This window comes from Urocampus carinirostris, chromosome 7, assembly GCF_059441175.1.
Source record: "Urocampus carinirostris isolate Australia breed hairy pipefish chromosome 7, RoL_Ucar_1.0, whole genome shotgun sequence".
Lineage (NCBI taxonomy): Eukaryota > Metazoa > Chordata > Actinopteri > Syngnathiformes > Syngnathidae > Urocampus > Urocampus carinirostris.
In genome coordinates, this window is record NC_142355.1 from 37430444 (window position 1) to 37451528 (window position 21085).

The following is a 21085-nucleotide window of genomic DNA, read 5'->3' on the forward strand; positions in this document are numbered from 1 at the left end:
ATTTAGACATCAACAGCGATGAATCGAAATATTGAGCAGAGTATGACTTACGAAATCAAGTATTAGAAATCAAGAAAACGTATCCTTAAAATTAGACACGTTATCTGCCAAATATTTTATACTTGGGGTCATTTAATGATGTTTCCACTTTGACTCAAACATCAATGAAAAAAATGTTAAAGAGATATTGAAAAGCACAACTGATATCATTTGACAACGACACAATATACTGGACTGTCTCAGAAAATTAGAATATTGTGATAAAGTTCTTTATTTTCTGTAATGCAATTAAAAAAACAAAAATGTCATACATTCTGGATTCATTACACATCAACTGAACTATTTCAAGCCTTTTATTATTTGAATATTGCTGATTTTGGCTTACAGCTGAAAAAAACTCAAAAATCCTATCTCAAAATATTAGAATACTTCCTCAGACCAAGTAAAAAAAAATAATTTTATAACAGCAAAACTAAATCAAACATTTGAAAATGTCCATTGATGCACTCAGTACTTGGTTGGGAATCCTTTTGCACGGATTACTGCATCAATCCGGCGTGGCATGGAGGCAATCAGCCTGTGGCATTGCTGAGGTGTTATTGATGCCCAGGATGCTTCGATAGCGGCCTTCAGCTCATTTGCATTTGTAGGTCTGGTGTCTTTCATCTTCTTCTTAACTATACCCCACAAATTCTCGATGGGGTTCAGGTCAGGGGAATTAGCAGGCCAATCAAGGACAGTGATGCCATGGTCAGTGCACCAGTTACTGGTGGTTTTGGCACTGTGGGCAGGTGCCAGATCATGCTGGAAAATGAAATACTCATCTCCATAGAGCTTTTCAGCAGATGGAAGCATGTAGTGCTCTAAAATCTCTTGGTACACAGTTGCATTTACTCTGGACTTGATGAAATACAGTGGACTAACACCAGCAGCTGACATGGTTCCCCAAACCATTGCTGACTGTGGGAACTTCACACTGGATTTCAAGCAACTTGGATTTTGCTCTTCTCCAGCCTTTCTCCAGACTCTGGCGCCTTGACTTCCAAATGAAATGCAAAACTTGCTTTCGTCTGAAAAGAGGACTTTGGACCACTCTGCAACTGTCCAGTGCTTCTTCTCCAAAGCCCAAGTCAGACGCTTCTTCCGTTGTCTTGAGTTCAGAAGTGGCTTGACCATGGGAATACGGCTATTGTAGCCCATTTCCCGGACACGTCTGTGAACTGTGGCTTTTGATACCTGGACTCCAGCTTCAGTCCACTGTCTTTGAAGCTCCCTCAAATTCTGGAAGCGGCTCTTCTTCACAATTTTGTTAAGACTGCGGTCATCTCTCTTGGTTGTGCAGCGTTTCCGGCCACATTTTTCCCTTCCAACAGACTTTTTGTGGATATGCTTTGAAACTGCACTCTGTGAACAGCCTGCTCTTTGAGAAATTTCTTTTTGTGTCTTACCCTCCATCAGGAGGGTATCAATGATTGTCCTCTGGACAGCAGTCAGATCAGCAGTGATTTAGTTTACTGAACCAAGCTGAGTGTTTTTAAGGCTCAGGAAACCCTCGCAAGGTGTTTCGAGTTAATTAGATGATTCAGGTGATTAGTTGAATAGCCTACTTGTATACTTTTTCATGATATTCTAATATTTTGAGATAGGATTTTTGAGTTTTCTTAAGCTGTAAGCCAAATTCAGCAATATTAAAATAATAAAAGGCTTGAAATAGTTCAGTTGATGTGTAATGAATCCAGAATGTATGACATTTTTGTTTTTTTTAATTGCATTACAGAAAATAAAGAACTTTATCACAATATTCTAATTTTCTGAGACAGTCCAGTACATACGAGCGATGACAATTAATAAAACAGACTTTGTCAAATACCGTTACAGTTTTTTAATGAAAACGTCAACGAGCAGCAGAACAGCGAGCGAAAGCCCGATAGGAAGCGCAGAGGCGACTTCCCGTTTCTGACACCAGAACAACTCGTAACGTTCACGGGGGTACTTCCGGATGTGGCACCGAGTCCTCAAATGGCCCAAGGATCCCCAATCTGAAAAATCTCCATCCGGAAGTACACAAAAGGTGGCGAACGAGCAACTCGAGAAGAATTAATTAGGAATGGTTTTCCTCGGCATCGGACTGGTCTTCGTCGGGCCAGTACTGGTCTTCCATGTATCTTGCCTCCGAGAAGTTTCCTGACAGCGGGCTCTTAAGTTTGTGTTCCCACTCAAACTCGACCAGCTTGTAGAGGTCTAGCGCTGCACGGGCGTCCTGCACTGAGCAGTGACCCTTCCTCCCCACCTTGAAAGAATACAGTATCAGACAATATACTTATTAGAGATGCAAGATTATGACCAAATATATCAAAAACAGTCAAGTATGATATCACAGGAGAGCTGCGTGATTAACCGAAATCGGATTGATACCGCGATGTCACGTCGTGTGATTGTGTGATCGCAAGACACTGCGGGTTTTTTTGAGCATTTACAGTTCCATCTTGTTTGACCAACCAGAATTGTCAAAGAGCGGGTTCTAACAGCACCGGCCAATCAGAGGCAAGTTTTAACGCCACACTATGCTACACATCCACAAGTGAGCCTCGTGTGAGAAGACTGCGACCATAACAACGCTCCCCAGAAGAGGGCACTGTTTATTGAGGTTAAAGGATGTCAATATGATTAACCCTCGCATTGTCTTCATTTTAAGGACCACTTATGTACTGGAAACGTGAATAAAAACCAAATGTTTCTACCGTTGGGACTAATCTAAAATGTCATAACATTTCAAGTTGAATAAAATATAATTTAAGAGGATTTTAACAGCACAATAGGGAAATTAGGAAGGTTTAATACTCAAAAAAAAAAAGCGCACATTTTTTATAAAATCGAAAATGGCATCGGAATTGCACAACTGGTCTGGCGTGCAGCCCTCCATCACAGACAAATTATTAGTCGCTGGGAGCCATGCAATGTTATTGGATCAGATGAAACAACTTTTTGAAAATATGAGCATATTTGTCACGCCCTTAATCACAAAGAGTCTCAAAGGGCTGCACAGACCATAGATTATTGCAAACAACAGACTATTATGACACGATCCCCTGATCTAAAACCCCCATGAGGGCAAGGAAAAAACTCAACATGAGGAAAATGAAGAAACCTTGAGAAGGGACCGCACATGAGGTTAATCCCCCTTCCAGGATGACCAAGCTGCAACGGATGTTGCAATAACAGATAATACACAGATATTGTCAACATAAAATATACAGTGCATCCGGAAATTATTCACAGCGCTTCACTTTTTCCACATTTTGTTATGTTACAGCCTCATTCCAAATTGTATTAATTTAATCTCTTATCTCAAAATTCTAAACAAAATACTCCATTATGACAATGTGAAAAAGGTTTTTTTTTTTTTTTTTACTTTTTTTGAATTTGTTAAAAATAGAAAACTAAGAAATCACATTTACATAAGTATTCACAGCCTTTGCCATGAAGCTCAAAATTGAGCTCAGGTGCATCTTTTTTTCCACTGATCATCCTTGAGATCTTTCTACAGCTTAATTGGAGTCCACCTGCAGTAAATTCAGTTGGTTGGACATGATTTGGAAAGGCACACACCTGTCTATATAAGGTCCCACAGTTGAGTGTGCATGTCAGAGCACAAACACCAAGCATGAAGTCAAAAGAACTGTATGTAGACCTGCGAGACAGGATTGTCTTGAGGCACAAATCTGGGGAAGGATACAGAAAAAATTCTGCTGCTTTGAAGATCCCAATGAGCACAATGGCCTCCATTATTCGTAAATGGAAGACATTTGGAACCACCAGGACTCTTCCGAGAGCTGGCCGGCCTTCTAAACTGAACGATCGGGGAAGAAGGGCCTTAGTCAGGGAGGTGACCAAGAACCCGATGGTCACTCTGTCAGAGCTCCAGCGTTCCTCTGTGGAGAGAGGAGAGCCTTCCACAAGGACAACCATCTCTGCAGCAATCCACCAATCAGGCCTGTATGGTAGAGTGGCCAGACGAAAGCCACTCCTTAATAAAAAGAAACATGGAAGCCCGACTGGAATTTGCCAGAAAGCACCTGAATGACTCTCAGACCATGAGAAACAAAATTCTCTGGGCTGATGAGACAAAGATTGAACTCTTTGGTGTGAATGCCAGGCGCCATGTTTGGAGGAAACCAGGCACCGCTCATCACCAGGCCAATACCATCCCTACAGTGAAGCATGGTGGTGGCAGCATCATGCTGTGGGGATGTTTTTCAGCAGCAGGAACTTGCATACTAGTCAGGATAGAAGGAAAAATGAATGCAGCAATATATAGAGATATCCTTGATGAAAACCTGCTCCAGAGCCCTCTTGACCTCAGGCTGGGGCGAAAGTTCATTTTTCAGCAGGATAACGACCCAAAGCACACAGCCAAAATCTCAAAAGATTGGCTTCAGAACCACTCTGTGAATGTCCTGGAGTGGCCCAGCCAGAGTCCAGACTTGAATTTGATCGAGCATCTCTGGAGAGATCTGAAAATGGCTGTGCACAGACGTCTCCCATCCAACCTGATTGAGCTTGAGACTTATTGCAAAGAAGAATGGGCAAAACTGCCTAAAGATAGGTGTGCTAAACTTATGGGATCATATTCAAAAAGACTTGAGGCTGTATTTGCTGCCAAAAGTGGATCAACAAAGTATTAAGCAAAGGCTGTAAATACTTATGTAAATGTGATTTCTTAGTTTTCTATTTTTAATAAATTCAAAAAAAGTAAAAAAAAAAAAAAAAAAAAAAAAAAAAAAAAACTTTTTCACATTGTCATAATGGAGTATTTTGTGCAGAATTTTGAGATAAGAGATTAAATTAATACAATTTGGAATGAGGCTGTAACATAACAAAATGTGGAAAAAGTGAAGCGCTGTGAATACTTTCCGGATGCACTGTAGGTTATTCATATGCTATAGAATAGAAGTGTGTTTTAAGTCTACAGATTATTATGACACCATCCCCTGATCGAAAACCTACACGAGAAAAAACTCAAAACCTTAACAAGAGGAAAATGAAGAAACCTCGGGGTAATACACAAGGTTTAAAGTATACTACCCTATTTGTGCAGTTATTATTCAATCAAAAAAATTCATAAGTAATAGGAATCCAATCAGGGCTGCGGTGGTGAAAGTGCTGAATCTTAATCACTAGACGACCTGTGATGTACTTCATACACAAAAAGGAATTAGGTTTTTTTCTCATTTACTTTCTCATGGTACTCCATTTTTGACATTTAACTCTAGCACCGCGAGTAGAGATGAAGATAAAATTGAATGCCTATTCATCTCTTATGTGTATAGAGTTCCTACAGCTTAAGGCAAGTTGTATGCAAGACTTTGTTGGAATTGTCAAAAAAAATAAAGACCTTACATAAGAGCAATTGCATTTTGCGTTTTTTGGTTTGTCTTAAATATAGAATCCAGATATGTACATAAATCCATAGGTTCTCCAGAGGCAGAGATTCATCAGTTATCGGAAAAAAAAACGTTATATTTATATGAAGCATACCTGTATATGCCTGTTAAGGAGCTTGGCGGCCAGGCCTTTAAGGGAGACGCAATGCCGGCCGGGGCTGCAGGCCAATTGACGCAGAAGGGGCGTGGATACCGTATCGCGCACCAAATGACGCGGAAGGACCATATTCAGCACGCTAAAGTCGTTGGACAGCGCATGGCCCACCACCACTTTGCCCTCCACAATGTCCAAGATCTAGAAAGGAAGTCAGGTCATATGTATTTGGAAAGCTCTAAATCACAAACAAGCATTACATGCCATGATCTGAAACCCGTTTATTATTTATCTAAAAACATGCTTTGAGTTGCATAATGAGGCCACAAGGTTTTGTCATGTTGCAGTTTTTTCAATTCGCATGAAATTCACCCCTGATGTTTTAACAATAAAACAGCAAAGCTTTTAAGTATCACGATCCTATTTTTTTATGAAAATGACCACAAAGAAAATAACGATTCAATACAAAAATACAATATAGAGTTCCTACCCAATTGGGAAATAACCTTGCTTGATATTGTGCCATATTTCCCAGTTGTTTATTCCCCAGCAAAATAAGGAAGTATACTCAAAATGGAAAAAATATGGCTAAAAACAGAAAATCTAGCTTATTTCAAATATTTAAATACAATTATCCACCATATGAGACAATATCATTCGGTTTAAAGTATATTTTAGCTAGTAGGGATTGTGTCTGTGACCCCTGGTTTAAATGAACTTCCTCAACTCAATATGGTTCCTTCGAAAAACATGACAGCAATGCCCAGTGAGTGAATCCCCTCATTTTACCTAAAAAGTCCCATCACAGCCTATTTTTTTGTTTTGTCTACATGGAGCGTTTCATTATCATTGTTAGTTTGTAGGTGGCTCGATCCTCACCTCCTTCCTGGCTTGGCGGTAGGGCGTGGCGTCCTTCAGGTGATGGGGCCGAATGCCGCTCCACGGCGTCCTGTAGTCAGTGACGGGCCGTTGCGGTCGGACATATTTGTCGAAGAGAACGTTTCCGTAATAATCCAGGATGCTGCAGCGGGCCAGCTCGCTGAAGCGTCCCCTGGTGCCCGTGCCAACCATCTCGCAGTCAAGGGCCACCACTGGCAAGGAGGAAGCCGGGAAAGGTGAACTTCTCCCGCTGGCCGGCGGGCTGCTCTCTGAGAAGCCGCTGTCCACCTCCCAGGTGTCCCACGGGGTTGAATCTTTGTTTGGGGGATCGTCACTGACTTTGGACTTTTTGGCCAGATTGTCGTTGTGGCAGTCAGTCCTATTCCTCTTCGTCCCTCGCTTGGATTTCTTGCTTTCCGTGTCCATGGCAGGAAACATTACACGTAATTCTTCAGAAGACCCTTGGTGCTTTTCATTGAATGATGCATCATCCACGTCATCGCTGTGAGATATAAATGAAAACGGTTATAACATATATTTCTTTGTGGTGGTTTAAGATAGGTCATACACAACATTTTCGACACTGAAGTATTTTCTACCGAAAAATTGCATCATTAAGGCTGGAGATAAATAACACTGAAACAAGACCTCGGAAACAAGATTATTTTTTCAAGTGATGCGAGTCCTGCGAAGCTGGCATTTACTCGCGGGGCTTCATTGAGCAAGACCAGGATGCTTACGTTTCAGTTCTCACACAAAAAGGAAAGCGATAAAGGTCAAAGCAAGTTTTTACCAACATGACATTTTCTAAAAAGTTTGTGTCCCTCTGCTTCCAGGTATTTGTTAGCCGTTAGTCGGAATTTGGCTAATTTCTAATCGCTATCACTGCAGAGCCAATTTACTCTAGTTGAGTCATTTTAATTAAAAATCAAACATGAACCTAGTTTGTGTTTTTGCAGGCACTCTTTTCAAAAGTTATTTTAAGCCACTTTGGCTTGAATCAACCTCGGTTGGGTGTGGTTCGAGTGCAGATTTGTTCGTTTCTTGTACATGATTCAATTGTTTGTTTGTTTGTACATGATTCAAATTGAATCGTTTCTCCGGCGCCGTCACGAATGGCAGCCACTCCAGCAGCTCCCGTGTTATTTTCGATTGTTCTCAGTTATTTTCGATTGTTCTCAGCTTAGGGATGCTGCTGGAAAAGTGAATTTCCCTTCGGGGATGAATAAAGTATCTATCTATCTATCTATCTATCTATCTATCTATGTGGTTTTAATCCGGTTTATGTCGCGATCGGTATGAGTTTAGTTTTGCCTTGAATCCACTTCGGTTGGATGTGGTTTTAAGCCACATAGACTGGATTTGAACTATGCGTCATAATTGATCTGAAGCCTATTACAAGGGGGTACTATAAGCATGCGTTTTTATCTGCATTGACATACAGACATCGATTATCTTAGTCGTTGCCAACGCTTTAGTCAATTTAATCAGTACGTTGTTGCAGCCCTAATGAATGGCCTGATTGTTTTTTCCTTACTGTTAACTTTCCTGTCCATTAAAATACCCCAAAAACATGTTTTAAAAATAAATGGGATTAAAAAAAGGAAGAAATTTAACAATGTAGCAGCTATAAAACATTTGTTTTTATTATTAGCGTCCATTAGCATTTTCGGTCACTCAAACGTGGCACTCCTTATTTATCACTATATCGTTTAGATGGATGATGTGTAAGCACATAAATGCTTATTTGATGTTTCATGAGGATACAATATCTGCAACTCTTGAAATAAGCATAGAAATATCCCTGCAAGTTACGTATTTTGTTTTGCACATGCTTTTACCAATTCATTGCAAAAGAAATAATACAATTGTTATCGGAGTTTCATTATCAGCCAATCGTTTTTGCATGTTCGGTTTCGGCCCAAATTCATTTTATTTTAGCGCATCTAAAGTTGAAACTGATTTCAATTATGCGATAAAACAAAAATCTTGTTTGCGTTTTTGTGACGTTATCAGTAGAATCATATGTGTGACGTCACTCAGGAGACCCTGGGATCTTTATCCTCTCTTGCTCAGTCATACGTCATTACAGACATAAGTCAGAAATTCAGGCACTTTACTATGTCTGAAATGTAAACATCAATTCACAACGATTATTTTCAGCTAAGGAGAGAAAACTGAGTAAACTGTAGATCATAATAATAATTTTTCTTTCAAATGTCCATCCGGCTACCGGCTTTTGAGCTAGCCCGAGAGAACGAGTGAGTTCCACTATTTTCTCCTAAAACCACGAACGCTGGACCAAAATTAATCGTTAATTGTTAAAGGATGACAAACTTAAATGACGTAAAATGATGAAATAAGGTTTAATTTTATGAAATTACCTTCAGTTGTAGCACGTGGACACGAAGGGGGTGTCAAGAGAACATGGAAAAAGATTGACGCTGATTGGTTCGTTTTTTTTCTTCGTGGTTTAAATAAAATAGTTAATGTTTAGTGCGCTCTCTATCGTTCCGGAGTTTAGATACCAACTCAGATGGGTATGTTGTAGTTACATTAGATGTTTTGTGGGCGAAAAAAATATTATGTATGTAAAGTGTATTGAAACATTATTTCCCGAATCAATTCATCATAACATGTTTTTTTAAGGAATGTTCAAAAGAAACTTGACAAGAAAGTATAAATCCACCGGGAAGGGATTACGTGATTAAGGGCGCTTCTTGGTCATATATATTACTATCTTTATAATAGTATCCTAATTTTATTCAAACAAATGATTGGTGACAACCACGTTAAGGTTATTTAGAACAAGATACGAGACCAATTGTCAGGACGCCGCCATTTTAGTGGAGGATGACGTAAAGACGTAAGCGCGTACATCTAAACTGCGCATGCGCAGTTGACCAATAACTAGATTTCTACTTTCTTAAAGCGATAGTGAAAGTATAGTGACACTCGCCGCGTGTTGTAAAATGTTTCAGACTCATGGGCTTAGGAATTCGTGATTAGGTATATTGTTGAGGAAACAGAAAACTTTGGGCACCATTTTACCATTACGCAGGCCAGAATGACAATTTTGCTAATTACATTATTTTTCCACTTAACACAGCTGAGCACGGCATGTGATGGTTGCCATTTTCTTTGGGCATTGAGGAATTATCCGCTTTTCTACTGTTCCCTTCTCTAGCCACTCAAGCTATGGCTCACTGCCAGTCACTATTGTTATTGTTAGCTGCGCCTGCTTTGTCAGTGCTACTTGCCTTCCAGGATTGTTTATGCAAGCGGATGTTAAGTGCTGTGACTCATACAACTTCATCACTTTTCCACCTTTCCCCTCTCTAGTCACTTATGCTCGCCCCCTGACTTCAAAGCTATAGCTTGCCGCTATTGTTATTGCTCTTGCATCGTCCGTCAATGTAAAGTTGTTCACAACTGATGATACAAGAGAATGTTCTGTGATTCATACAACTTCGTTTTCTTCTCTAGTCACACGTTAGCCACTTGGTCACAGGCGACAGGTCGCCACTAGTGCTGCCGTTTGCTGAATTTACAAAACCGTATCAGCAATTTTCTGATCTTAATCCAACTCTTTGCTATCAGTGGACCAAATCTTACCTTCAAAATAAGGCATCAAATTGGTTTGTTTGATCATAAAGCTGCATTTCCAAACTTAATTTAAAAAAAAAAGTCACACATTTCAAAAACGGGATCACTTTCCAAATTGATGCCCGAGAGTCGTGGAAAAAAATACAAGACAGAGATCGCTAAGGATGAGGTTTATTCTAAAAGACATAGGCTACTTGATCATAAATAGGCATAAAAATTCCATACCCACATGATTTAATGAAGATTTGTGTCCATTGTGGGGAAGCTGCCAGAAAGGGTTAAAAGTCCAATTAGGATTCAAAGTCTTACTATTGCTTTTTCAACGTTGTCTCCCAAGGGTGCTAGAAAAAAATATATCAAAGTGAGCTTCTTGCTGGAGTGTTGGAACGTGTTTGAACGCCAATTGGCCCCCAAAGTTTTTGTAATCCTGGGGGCGAAAATCGACAACGAGGTGACGAGCGATGTGGGCGGAAGTTGAGAGCTAATTCAAAACCACGCAGACAAAAATAAAAGCACAAAATAAAATGGAAGAAAAAACAAGACAAAGGATCACACACGGAAAAAAAGTCGGCCCTAATAGAGCGCCGGTCGGTTGCCGTTCGTAGCCAGCAGGCTCATCGACAAAATGGTCACAAAAACTAAAAAGATGGCCGCCGATACATCTACAACCGTGCACGGAGACGAATTTGCCCTCTCCACTCCACAGGATTTAATAAAACAATCAAAATGGGTCTCCGGCTACCGCGCTCTGCTTGACGGCTCAAAAGCGGCTATTCTGCTTTCCCGGGTGATGAAGGCGTGGCTCGAAATCGGTTTACATTGAAATGGTAAAACTGATTTCAAGCCATTTTGAAGAAAACTCCGGCGAATCCTTCCAACATTGGCGTTGCAAATAAGACGTCATTTATCAGACTTTCACGTCTAAATTTTCTTAAAGCCAATTTTGTCCGAATTGATTTGGAACCAATTGTGTTAAAAACAGTTTGAAACCAGTTTTGTTAGAGGGTTGCAATAAGTGCTTTTAAACCCACTTTATTCAAAAGTGGTTTGAGTCCAGTTCTGCTTAAAATCCACTTTTGTTGGATATGGTTATGTGCTGTTTTAGTTACCGTACCTTGAATTCAGTTGGTGTCACAATTTGTTTAAGTCCACTTAGTTGTATGGTTCAAAGTGTGATTTGAGTTTATGTGGTTTAAATCTAGTTTGTGTCACAATTGTTTTGAGTTCAGTTTTGCCTGAAATCCAATTTTGTTGGATGTGATTGAAAAGTGGGTTTAGTTTATGTGGTTTAACCCAGTTTGGGTCACAATTGGCTTGAAGCCAGTTTTGCTTGGAATCCACTTTTGTTGGACGCGGTTCAAATGTGGTTTAAGTTGATGTTGTTTGAATCCATCTTTATGTCGCCATTGGTTTGACGCCAGTTTTGATTTGAATCCACTTTTGTTGGATGTGAAAGGAATCTTGTTCATGTCAAAATTGGTTTGAAGCCACTTTTTCTTTTAATCCAATTATGTTTAATGTGGTTCGAGTACGGTATTAAATCGCGTGGTTTCAATCCAGTTTATTTCACAATTGGTTTTTGGACAGTTGTGCTTTGCATCCACTTGAGTTGGATGTGGTTTAAATCCTGCTGTTGTCACAACTGGTTTGATGCCAGTTTTCTTTTTTTAAATCCACTTTTGTTGGATGTAGTTCAAATGTGGTTTTAGTCCATGTGGTTTTAATCTAGTTTGGGTCAATTTTGTTTTGACGCTAGTTTTGCTTAAAATGCACTTTTTTGGATGTGATTGGAATCCTGATCTTGTCACAATTGGTTTGAAGCCAGTTTTTCTTTGAATCCAACTTTGTTGAAAGTGGTTTGAGTACGGTTTAAGATCATGTGGGTTCAATCCAGTTTCTGTCAAAATTGGTTTGAGACAGGTTTTGCTTTGAATCCGCTTTTGTTAGACGTGGTTTAAGTGCGGTTTTAGTCCATGTAGTTTAAAGCCGCTTTAACAGCGTGTGCTTTGAATCCAGTTTGTGTCACAATCTTTTTGAGACCGTTTTTTTTCTCCGTGTGGTTTGAACTCATTCTGTCGAGCGTCGCAGGGAAGGCCAGGGAGACCTCACGCCGTTCACTTGTTGCCGAGGCCCAGGTAGGCGGTGACGTTTTGGGCGGCGTCCCGTAACGTGTCTACCAGCCCCTCCGGTAGGAGGCCCGTCATCTCCTCGTGGTTGTAGATCAGGTAGGAGGCCCCACCCAACAGCACCACCAGGAGGCTGAACTTGAAAAGGAAGGAGAGGATGCTACGGCGTGCCGGAGCTTTGCCAGTGGGGGAGATGGGCGCCACCCCGAGTCCCCGGGTGAAGGACTCAGAGTATGAGCGGTTCTCGGTGCGGACGCTGAGGCGCACGCGGGATTCGTCCAGCCAGTAGTCGCTGGGGAGGAGCGGCCTTCCCGCCGCGCCTCGGATGGGACGTCTGCAGGTGGCGCTGAAACACAAGCAATAACAGTCAGGTCACTCATAAAAAAATAAAGGGATCCCTCAGTTAATGGGGACCAGAACCAACCGCGAATATTGAAAGTCCACAAAGTAACATCACACTTTCATAAAAGCCCTCAAAGGGGCAAACTTACGTCATGATGGCACCATTACCAACTGAGAATATACGACTGTACCAAAATTATTCTACAAATATATACACAGAACACATACAAATAGTTTAACCAAAAACGTTAGTGAAAACAAAAACATTTTAAGTACCGTATTTTCCGCACTATAGGGCGCACCGGGTTATAGGGCGCACCCCCAAAAAATAGTTTTAGGTCCTATATCTTCCATAGATAAGGCGCACCGGATTATAAGGCGCTACAATGGGAACGTGGACAAAACAGTCAGATGATTCAGTCAAACTGATTACCCCCTTAACATTCCCAAAGCTTGCAAAGAATTAAATACGTGTCGTAGACACGTGCGGATGCGGTGTCCGTACGATGTCACTTAAATGCGTCATTTCAAATATCATTCGGAAGGTTGAAGTCTTGGGATTCAAGAAATGCCAAACATTTCTATGTTTCTATTTTCTTTTTCGCTCACAACTTTACTGTGCATATGACAAACACTTGGAATTGAGTTTAATTCACTCAACTCATCACAGCAACATCAAGATCGTTCTAAAACAAGATACCGGGAAAATATAAAGCCGCATAAACTCACCTAAGTTCTCACGTTCAATAATGATACGCAATCATGGTCTTCTTACAACCGTGAGTGAAGTAAATCCAAGAGAGTAGAATATTTACAAATACAGACTAATGAAACATGTTTCTTTATGGCGTACTTTAGCAAGCTTGCTACGCCATTGCTAAACCCGGCCGATTGCAGGGTTTGTTTTGGCCATCTAGCCAATCCGAGGCTCCGAATAACTTAAGCCAATAGCGATCGATTTAACGGATGATTGACACATCTTTTTCGGCCAATTGCAGGGTTTGTTTTGGCCCTCTAGCCAATCCGAGGCTCCGAATAACTTCAGCCAATAGCGATCGATTTAACGGATGATTGACACATTGGTTAGCCAATGAAACGCCGGTATATAAATCCCAGCATACACCGCGGACTTGCTACGCCATTGCTAAACTCGGCCGATTGCAGGGTTTGTTTTGGCCATCTAGCCAATCCGAGGCTCCGAATAACTTCAGTCAATAGTGATCGATTCAAATGATGATTGACACATTGGTTAGCCAATGAAACGGCGGTATATAAATCCCAGCATACACCGCGGACTACTCCACGTTCGGGGTAAAATCGAGTCGGCGGCTGTTGAGTAAGTTGCGAGACCTTGCGAATTTAATATTGAGCCATATATAAGGCGCACTGTGTTATAAGGCGCATGGTCAGCTTTTGAAAAAAATTAAGACTTTTAGGTGCGCCTTATAGTGCGGAAAATACGGTAAGTAAAATGGGGCGTATTTAAGTATATAAGAATAAAATAAGGATCACTATACCCAAGGTAGAAGACAAATAATGTGTAGGCAAACTAAAAATCTGAAACAGACTTGTTGCTTCCTTTGCAATTTTTTCAAACTAACTTGTTGACTTTAACCCATATATTTCTATATAGGCAATCAATCTGAGGAGAACATTTTCAAGAGTATACGCAAATGTATGCAAAAATTGACAGCCTTTTGGTCTTTTACCTGAGAAGGAAACCAATGATCTAATCTAAAAAATGTCAGAAATCTAAAAAACAAGGAAAAAAAAACCCTAACAGATTAAATAAATAAAAAAGGAAAAAACCCGCGACCCTATTGAGGATGCAGCTAATAAGATGAAATGAGAAAAGGAAAAAAGAGAGCTCTACCTAGTGGAGAAGAAAAATAACGTGACGGTAAAGTAAACAGCTGAAACAGAAAGTTATATTGCCTCTTTTGCAATTATTTCAATCAAATTGAAATCTAATTTTATGGAACAAATCTAAAAACAACAACCTGAAAATGCTTTTAAATAAATCGAGCTTTGACGCCCTACACCTAAAAAGAGAAATGGATGATTTAAAGAAATCCGAGGGAAAAGCGGAGGGAAAAAAACCTCAAACTACATAAAATGGTAAAAAAGTGAATCTACTAATTGGTAAACACTCAAACACGTCGACTGATAGTTATTGAAAAAAAGTGTTCTTCAAAGACTTGATACCTATGTCATCAAATGTCCATCTACCTGATGCCTGTGGGCGTGCTGATCTCATTGGCCAGGATGTCTTCCACGACGCTCTCACTCAGCTTAACTGGGTTGTCTTCAGCGACCGCCACCTCCTCCACCACCTGCTGGCAAGGATTTCAAATCCTTTACATGTCGTTTGCCAGCAAAACGCCACCATATGGCATGCGTTCAACCAGTCTTTACCTTAGTTTGCCGTCTGCTGCTGGTCCGCACCGTCACTGGAGTTTTTCCTCTGCTGCGCACCGGCTTCTCCACCACAGGGACCGGCTCTGGCTGGGTGCCAGTAATCTCCTCTGGGAAATAACAAAGCGAGACCTTTGAGTTCATATACCAGGGGTAAATCTGACCAAGAGATAAAATTGACCTGTTGCACGTTTCTCTTTGGCCAAAGAACCACAGAGGAGACTCATGGTTTAGTCCAGTAAATATAAAGACACATTCTTAACTACAGTTTACGGCCAGGGTGTCACATCAACATACCCCATTCTCGCAGTAGGTTGCTATAAAATATATTGAATGGAAATTAATGTGACAATGTATGTTAATTGCTGAGATAATTTATGATGAAAACCCACAAAAAAAGCTGTAAACACCCTAAAAAGCAAGGAAGCCATTTAGAGCAATTTGATTGGGTCAGCGGTAGAGGTGGCCGGGTTTCTGCACACAGCAGCCCCTTTAGCCACCTCCACCAACAGACACACAAACACACACACAAAAAAATTCCAAATATTTTTACTTTTATGGATCTATTGTTCAAGAAGGTTCCTGAACCCTGATATAAAAGAACAGTCACAGAAATATAAATAATAGTCACCATCTTCCTTGTCGCTGTACTGATCCAAGTTGGTGTTGCCGTTCTGGTTGGCGTCGGCTTTGGGAAACGCCGTGACATCAGTTGGGATTTCAGCAACGGGCTCTTCTAGAAGCTTCTGCAACTTCTTCTCGTAAACTTTGCGTGACGAGGCTGCAAGAAAAGAAATACAATCATAGATAATTGCAGTTAAATAACAACAATATATAAACTTCATTGACAGCATTTCAAAACACTGCACCCAAGTAGTGTAAATAAAAAAAAGAACCCGGGATACAGCGCCCCCGCCTTTTGAAGTTTTCACTTTACAGTGTTGCATACGATTGTAAAGGTCCCACTTTTTGGCGTTTTTGCAACTACCACATCAACAACTTATTTTGCATACCCCAAAACTTTTATAAAATTCAAACATTGCTGTCTTGTTGTGCATGACTAGTTATGTCGCAAAGATGCCCGCCTGTATTTGGTCCACACTATGTAAAATGCTGCTCTGCTATTGGTTTGTATCACAGTGTCATGAAGATGTCAATAAGTCATTGGCTAAAAGACTTCCCACAAACACTTTCTCCTTTCATTCAGTTTAGAATCACGAGTGGTTTGTAAAGTCTAAACAACACTGTCTTTTTTTACTGTATTTATAGGTTAACGGACCTCCAGCTTGAGGTCATGCTAAAGGGGAAGGAAAAAACATACTAACCATAGAAATGAAGCTAGCAATTATCAATAAATACAAGGAAGGCACACACATTTACCCACGCCAAGGCTGTAATCACTCGGCAATCAGACTAACTATGATATAATAAAATTGTGAATGTATTTAATTGCTGTTAAAAGTTTCGATTAAAAACTCATATTGTTGGGATATGATATAATGAAATTGTGTGTTTAATTGCTGATAAAAATGTCGGGAAAAGTTGTTAAAACGTCATATTGTCAGATATAACGAAATTGTGAATATGCTTAATTGCTGTTAAATTGGCGAGAAAAATTGTTCAAACCTCACATTGTTTATTTGCTGTTAATAGTGTCAATAAAATTCAAACTAAACTATTGAGAATAAGGAGATAGGAAGCAACATACTGTAGTATTCTAAGGACATGCCAATCATCATAGTTTTAATTTCAATAACTCTCCTCCCCTTCTGCAAGCTAGCAGCTCAAGTCTCATCAAACCGAAAGTAAATCAAATTTCAATTCTCCTTCACGTGTATATTTATTTATAACGTTGTTTTTTACTCATATGCAAGTATCTTACATGTAGGTAATACCTAAAATATACTATGTTGTTGATTTTTTATCTGGGACAGAAGGCATTAGCTAATTACTATTACACCAAGGGCTGAAACGCAATTTTAATCCTCTGTTTAAGCTGCACAATTGACTATAAAGCTGACTTTGACTAGTGATACGTCAAGAAGTAACAAATTAAAAATAGCATCAACTCAAAGGCAATAACCCTTTACGCTGCAAAATAAAACACTGGTCAACCACGCATTAGAAGTGGATTGTGCAATCATGACAAGGGATTATTCAGTTCATTATTTAAGATTCAATAATATTTGTTTATATATTTTTGGGGGCACTGCAGCTTAATGGTTAGCGCACAGCACCACGGTGTGGCGGTCCAGGGTACGACTTCAGCTACTGCAGCCTCTCCGTACGGAGTTTGCATGTTTTCCCAGTGCCTCCGTGGGTTTCAAATGAGTTGGCCATTCCTAATCGTGTGGATGAGCGAGTGAGTCTGTGTATACCATGTGACTCTGGCAATCGGTTCAGTATCGCAGAAAATAGATGAATATTATATATTTTTACCCTAAACTTGCATTTATTGTAGATTATCCAGCTACACCTGGATTGTATTTTTGCATTTGAAGTGTTATAATGATAATAAACCCTTTTCTATTCCACTTTGTTATCCCCACCTCACAACGGACGAAAGTCGTAGCCCAGAATCAACTGTATTTAATATAACTAAAGGAGTTTCATCTCCCTGCAGGTCTGGTGCGAGATTTCTTCCGAGTTAAATACACATAAGGTTAAGAGGCATTTTGCGACCTACCCACGACGGGTCCCACTTCCACGCCATACTTTGCGAGCTGCACCCTCAGATCATCATCAGTGAGTTCCGTCACCTCCACTTCCACGCTGGGTTTGTCAGTTTTCTTGGTTGCTTTCTGCGCAGTCAGGAAATCAATGCAAAGTGATGCAACAGGACTCGGCCGCACACTCACCCTTCCCGATCGGCTTTTATTGGAGACGACTGGAATGGGCGTCTCATCATCGCTGGAGAACCCGTCGGCGGTACCGAGACCCGGCAGGCTCCGCTTGCTGTTCTGCGCCGTCAAATTCTTCAAATAAAGCTGCACGTAAACTTCTTTCTTGTGCTCGCCACTCGGCAGCGCCACGTTATTGGCGGCCAGCTCGTACTTTAATTTCTCTTTCGTCAGCAGTGACGGGTCTTCAAGAAATTCGGCCATGTTTTTCGAAGAGTTCGAAAGATTTTTTTGAAATAACGGAACCGCGCTGTTGTTTTCTGGCGTCTAGCCGCTAATGCTAGCAGGAACCGCGCTAATGAACAAATATGCCCTCGTCTTCACCTCTTAGCCACTTCTGTTCCGTGTTGAAAGTCGGTCCAGATTTTTCAAATCGGGCTCAGTCTGTTTTTCACGGTAGAAAATGGCCGTTTGAGGCTAATTTTAGATGAAAGGGGGTGTTAGCAGTTAGCTTAAGATCGGCCCGCTCGCTTCTCGTCTGTCCGCCCCACCGACTAGTACGACGCCACGCCATTGGATGAAAGCAGCCAGTAAGCGAGGCTGTGATTGGGTAGACGTGAATACGACGCTCCGTGCCTGGACAGCAACAAAGAAAGAGGTGAACATTTAAAAAATAAAATAAAAAACGGTTCACGGTCCGAATGTGATCTTTTTTCGAAAGCGTGATGATAACTCGAAGGTTCCAGACGTCGAATACGAGGAAATAAAAACACTGCTGGAATACATGAAGCGTTTTTCATCTTTTCTTTTGTATACAGTATGCGACGAGAATGGCTGCAGTCCAGACTTTTCACCTTAAGAGGGCAGCACGAGTCCCCTTTTAAACAAAATGGCCGCCTCCACGGAGACTGCCGCGCTTGCTTTTACATCCCATGTGTTAAGATGTATGAAATACAATTTTATTTTTTAAATTAATTAAACTTGAACTGCAATTCTGCATTTTAGTTTGATCAATGTTGACAAAATTTCTTTCAAATTGTTTTTACAATTTTAGTTTGTATTTTGTGTTGATGTTGTATTTTAATAGAAATGAGGATTCATTCTTGCATAAAAAGTAAATATATGCCCAAAATAAAATTCAATGTTAAACAAAGTGACTAAAACGAGTGGCTAGAGAGGGAAACCGTCGGCAAAAGGGGGAGATGCCTGAATTACAGAAGTCAGTGAAGTTCTTATGCATAAACATCTGTGGAAGCTGAGTGACACTGTAGGACGAAGCAGGAGCAGCTAACCATAACAATAGCATCTAGTCATAGCCTGCAGGCCAAGTGGCAAACATAAGAGGCTAAAGAAGGCAACAGTGAAAAAAAGTAGAAGATCCCTGAATCACGGGACTCGGCTACATTCGCTGTGAAAGTCGAGTAACACGAAAGGACGAAGCAAGTGGAGCTGACCGTAACAATCACGGCTAGCGGTGAGCCATAGCTTGTAGCCAAGTGGCTAACATGAGTGGCTAGAGGATAAAAAGGTGTGGAAAAAAGTGGAAGATGCCTGAATGACGCGACCTTGGCCATGTGCGGCAAGTGGCAGTTGCATGCTAAAGCATCGGTGGGACTAGCTGGCTTCGCTGATCATACAGGCTTTCGGACAATAAAGATGGTGACCAAACATGCTAGCTTCAAGTTGTGTATAGTAGTCTGATTAACATGAGTGGCTAAAGAAGGAAACTAGAAAAACTAGCATACATGTGTTTTTGCGTATTGTCTAATTCATGTTTTATTTAAAGGGAAAACATATTTTACACCACTGGGCGGTCATTATATGATACAAACTTGGGCTTTAGAGACGATATTTTCACGGTTGCCCATTGCCCTTACTTAGCCTGCCCGTTTGGCGCCAGCTGCGGTTCGTTGCCTCACTGGCTTCCCTCCTTTTTAAATTCAGTGCTCTCATTCACACCTTGTCAGTCCGTCAACGAACCTCTGCACCCACAAGACGTGTATTTTGACTCTGTCCGGTTTCCTGCCTGTGTATCCTGTCCGGTATCGATCCTGTCTGTCCTGTCCGGTATCGATCCTGTCTGTCCGGCATCAGCTCGCGTATCTGGTATCGATCCCACCTGTCTCGTCCTGTCTGATATCTGACTCCAGTCTCCAGTATCCGGTATCGATCCCGCCTGTCTTATCCTGTCCGATATCAGACTCCAGTATCTGGTATTGATCCCATCTATCTCGTCCTGTCTGATATCTTGCTCAAGTCTCCAGTATCCGGAATCGATCCCGCCTGTCTCATCCCGTCCGATATCTTGCGCCATTCTCCAGTATCCGGTATTGATCCCGCCTGTCTCATCCTATCCGATATCTTGCGCCAGTCTCCAGTATCCGGTATCGATCCCGTCTGTCTCATCCTGTCCGATATCAGACTCCAGTATCTGGTATTGATCCCGTCTATCTCGTCCTGTCTGATATCTTGCTCCAGTATCCGGTATCGATCACGTCTGTCTCATCCTGTCTGATATCAAACTCCAGTATCTGGTATCGATCCCATCTATCTCGTCCTGTCTGATATCTTGCTCAAGTCTCCAGTATCCGGAATCGATCCCGCCTGTCTCATCCCGTCCGATATCTTGCGCCATTCTCCAGTATCCGGTATTGATCCCGTCTGTCTCGTCCTGTCCGGTATCTTGCTCCAGTATCCGGTATCGATCCCGTCTATCTCGTCCTGTCTGATATCTTGCTCCAGTATCCAGTATCGATCACGTCTGTCTCATCCTGTCTGATATCAAACTCCAGTATCTGGTATCGATCCCATCTATCTCGTCCTGTCTGATATCTTGCTCAAGTCTCCAGTATCCGGAATGGATCCCGCCTGTCTCATCCCGTCCGATATCTTGCGCCATTCTCCAGTATCCGGTATTGATCCCGTCTGTCTCGTCCTGTCCGGTATCTTGCTCCAGTATCCGGTATCGATCCCGTCTATCTCGTCCTGTCTGATATCTTGCTCAAGTCTCCAGTATCCGGAATCGATCCCGCCTGTCTCATCCCGTCCGATATCTTGCGCCATTCTCCAGTATCCGGTATTGATCCCGCCTGTCTCATCCTATCCGATATCTTGCGCCAGTCTCCAGTATCCGGTATTGATCCCGTCTGTCTCATCCTGTCCGATATCAGACTCCAGTATCTGGTATTGATCCCGTCTATCTCGTCCTGTCTGATATCTTGCTCCAGTATCCGGTATCGATCACGTCTGTCTCATCCTGTCTGATATCAAACTCCAGTATCTGGTATCGATCCCATCTATCTCGTCCTGTCTGATATCTTGCTCAAGTCTCCAGTATCC

The 21085-nt window shown here is 41.3% G+C and overlaps 2 protein-coding genes across 3 annotated transcripts; both read right to left on the minus strand.

Moving 5' to 3' along the window:
• Positions 1 to 1867: 1867 nt before the first annotated feature.
• Positions 1868 to 8965, minus strand: isg20 (interferon stimulated exonuclease gene). The gene is made up of 4 exons (XM_088340871.1): positions 8802 to 8965; positions 6418 to 6919; positions 5539 to 5739; positions 1868 to 2290 (listed from the first exon to the last, which is right to left on the minus strand). Exons 2-4 carry the CDS (start codon positions 6853 to 6855, stop codon positions 2102 to 2104), a joined length of 828 nt encoding a protein of 275 aa, XP_088196997.1. The 5' UTR covers positions 6856 to 6919; positions 8802 to 8965; the 3' UTR covers positions 1868 to 2101.
• Positions 8966 to 10178: 1213 nt separating this feature from the next.
• Positions 10179 to 18459, minus strand: tmpob (thymopoietin b). 2 transcript variants are annotated; one of them, XM_088340870.1, is made up of 6 exons: positions 17765 to 18459; positions 17593 to 17707; positions 15538 to 15687; positions 14907 to 15016; positions 14721 to 14824; positions 10179 to 12495 (listed from the first exon to the last, which is right to left on the minus strand). In XM_088340870.1, the coding sequence occupies exons 1-6, from the start codon at positions 18008 to 18010 to the stop codon at positions 12138 to 12140; spliced, it is 1083 nt and encodes a 360-aa protein (XP_088196996.1). In that variant the 5' UTR covers positions 18011 to 18459; the 3' UTR covers positions 10179 to 12137. The 2 variants fall into 2 exon arrangements, with proteins under 2 accessions (XP_088196996.1, XP_088196995.1); XM_088340869.1 differs by having other exon boundaries at positions 14721 to 14827.
• Positions 18460 to 21085: the final 2626 nt, after the last annotated feature.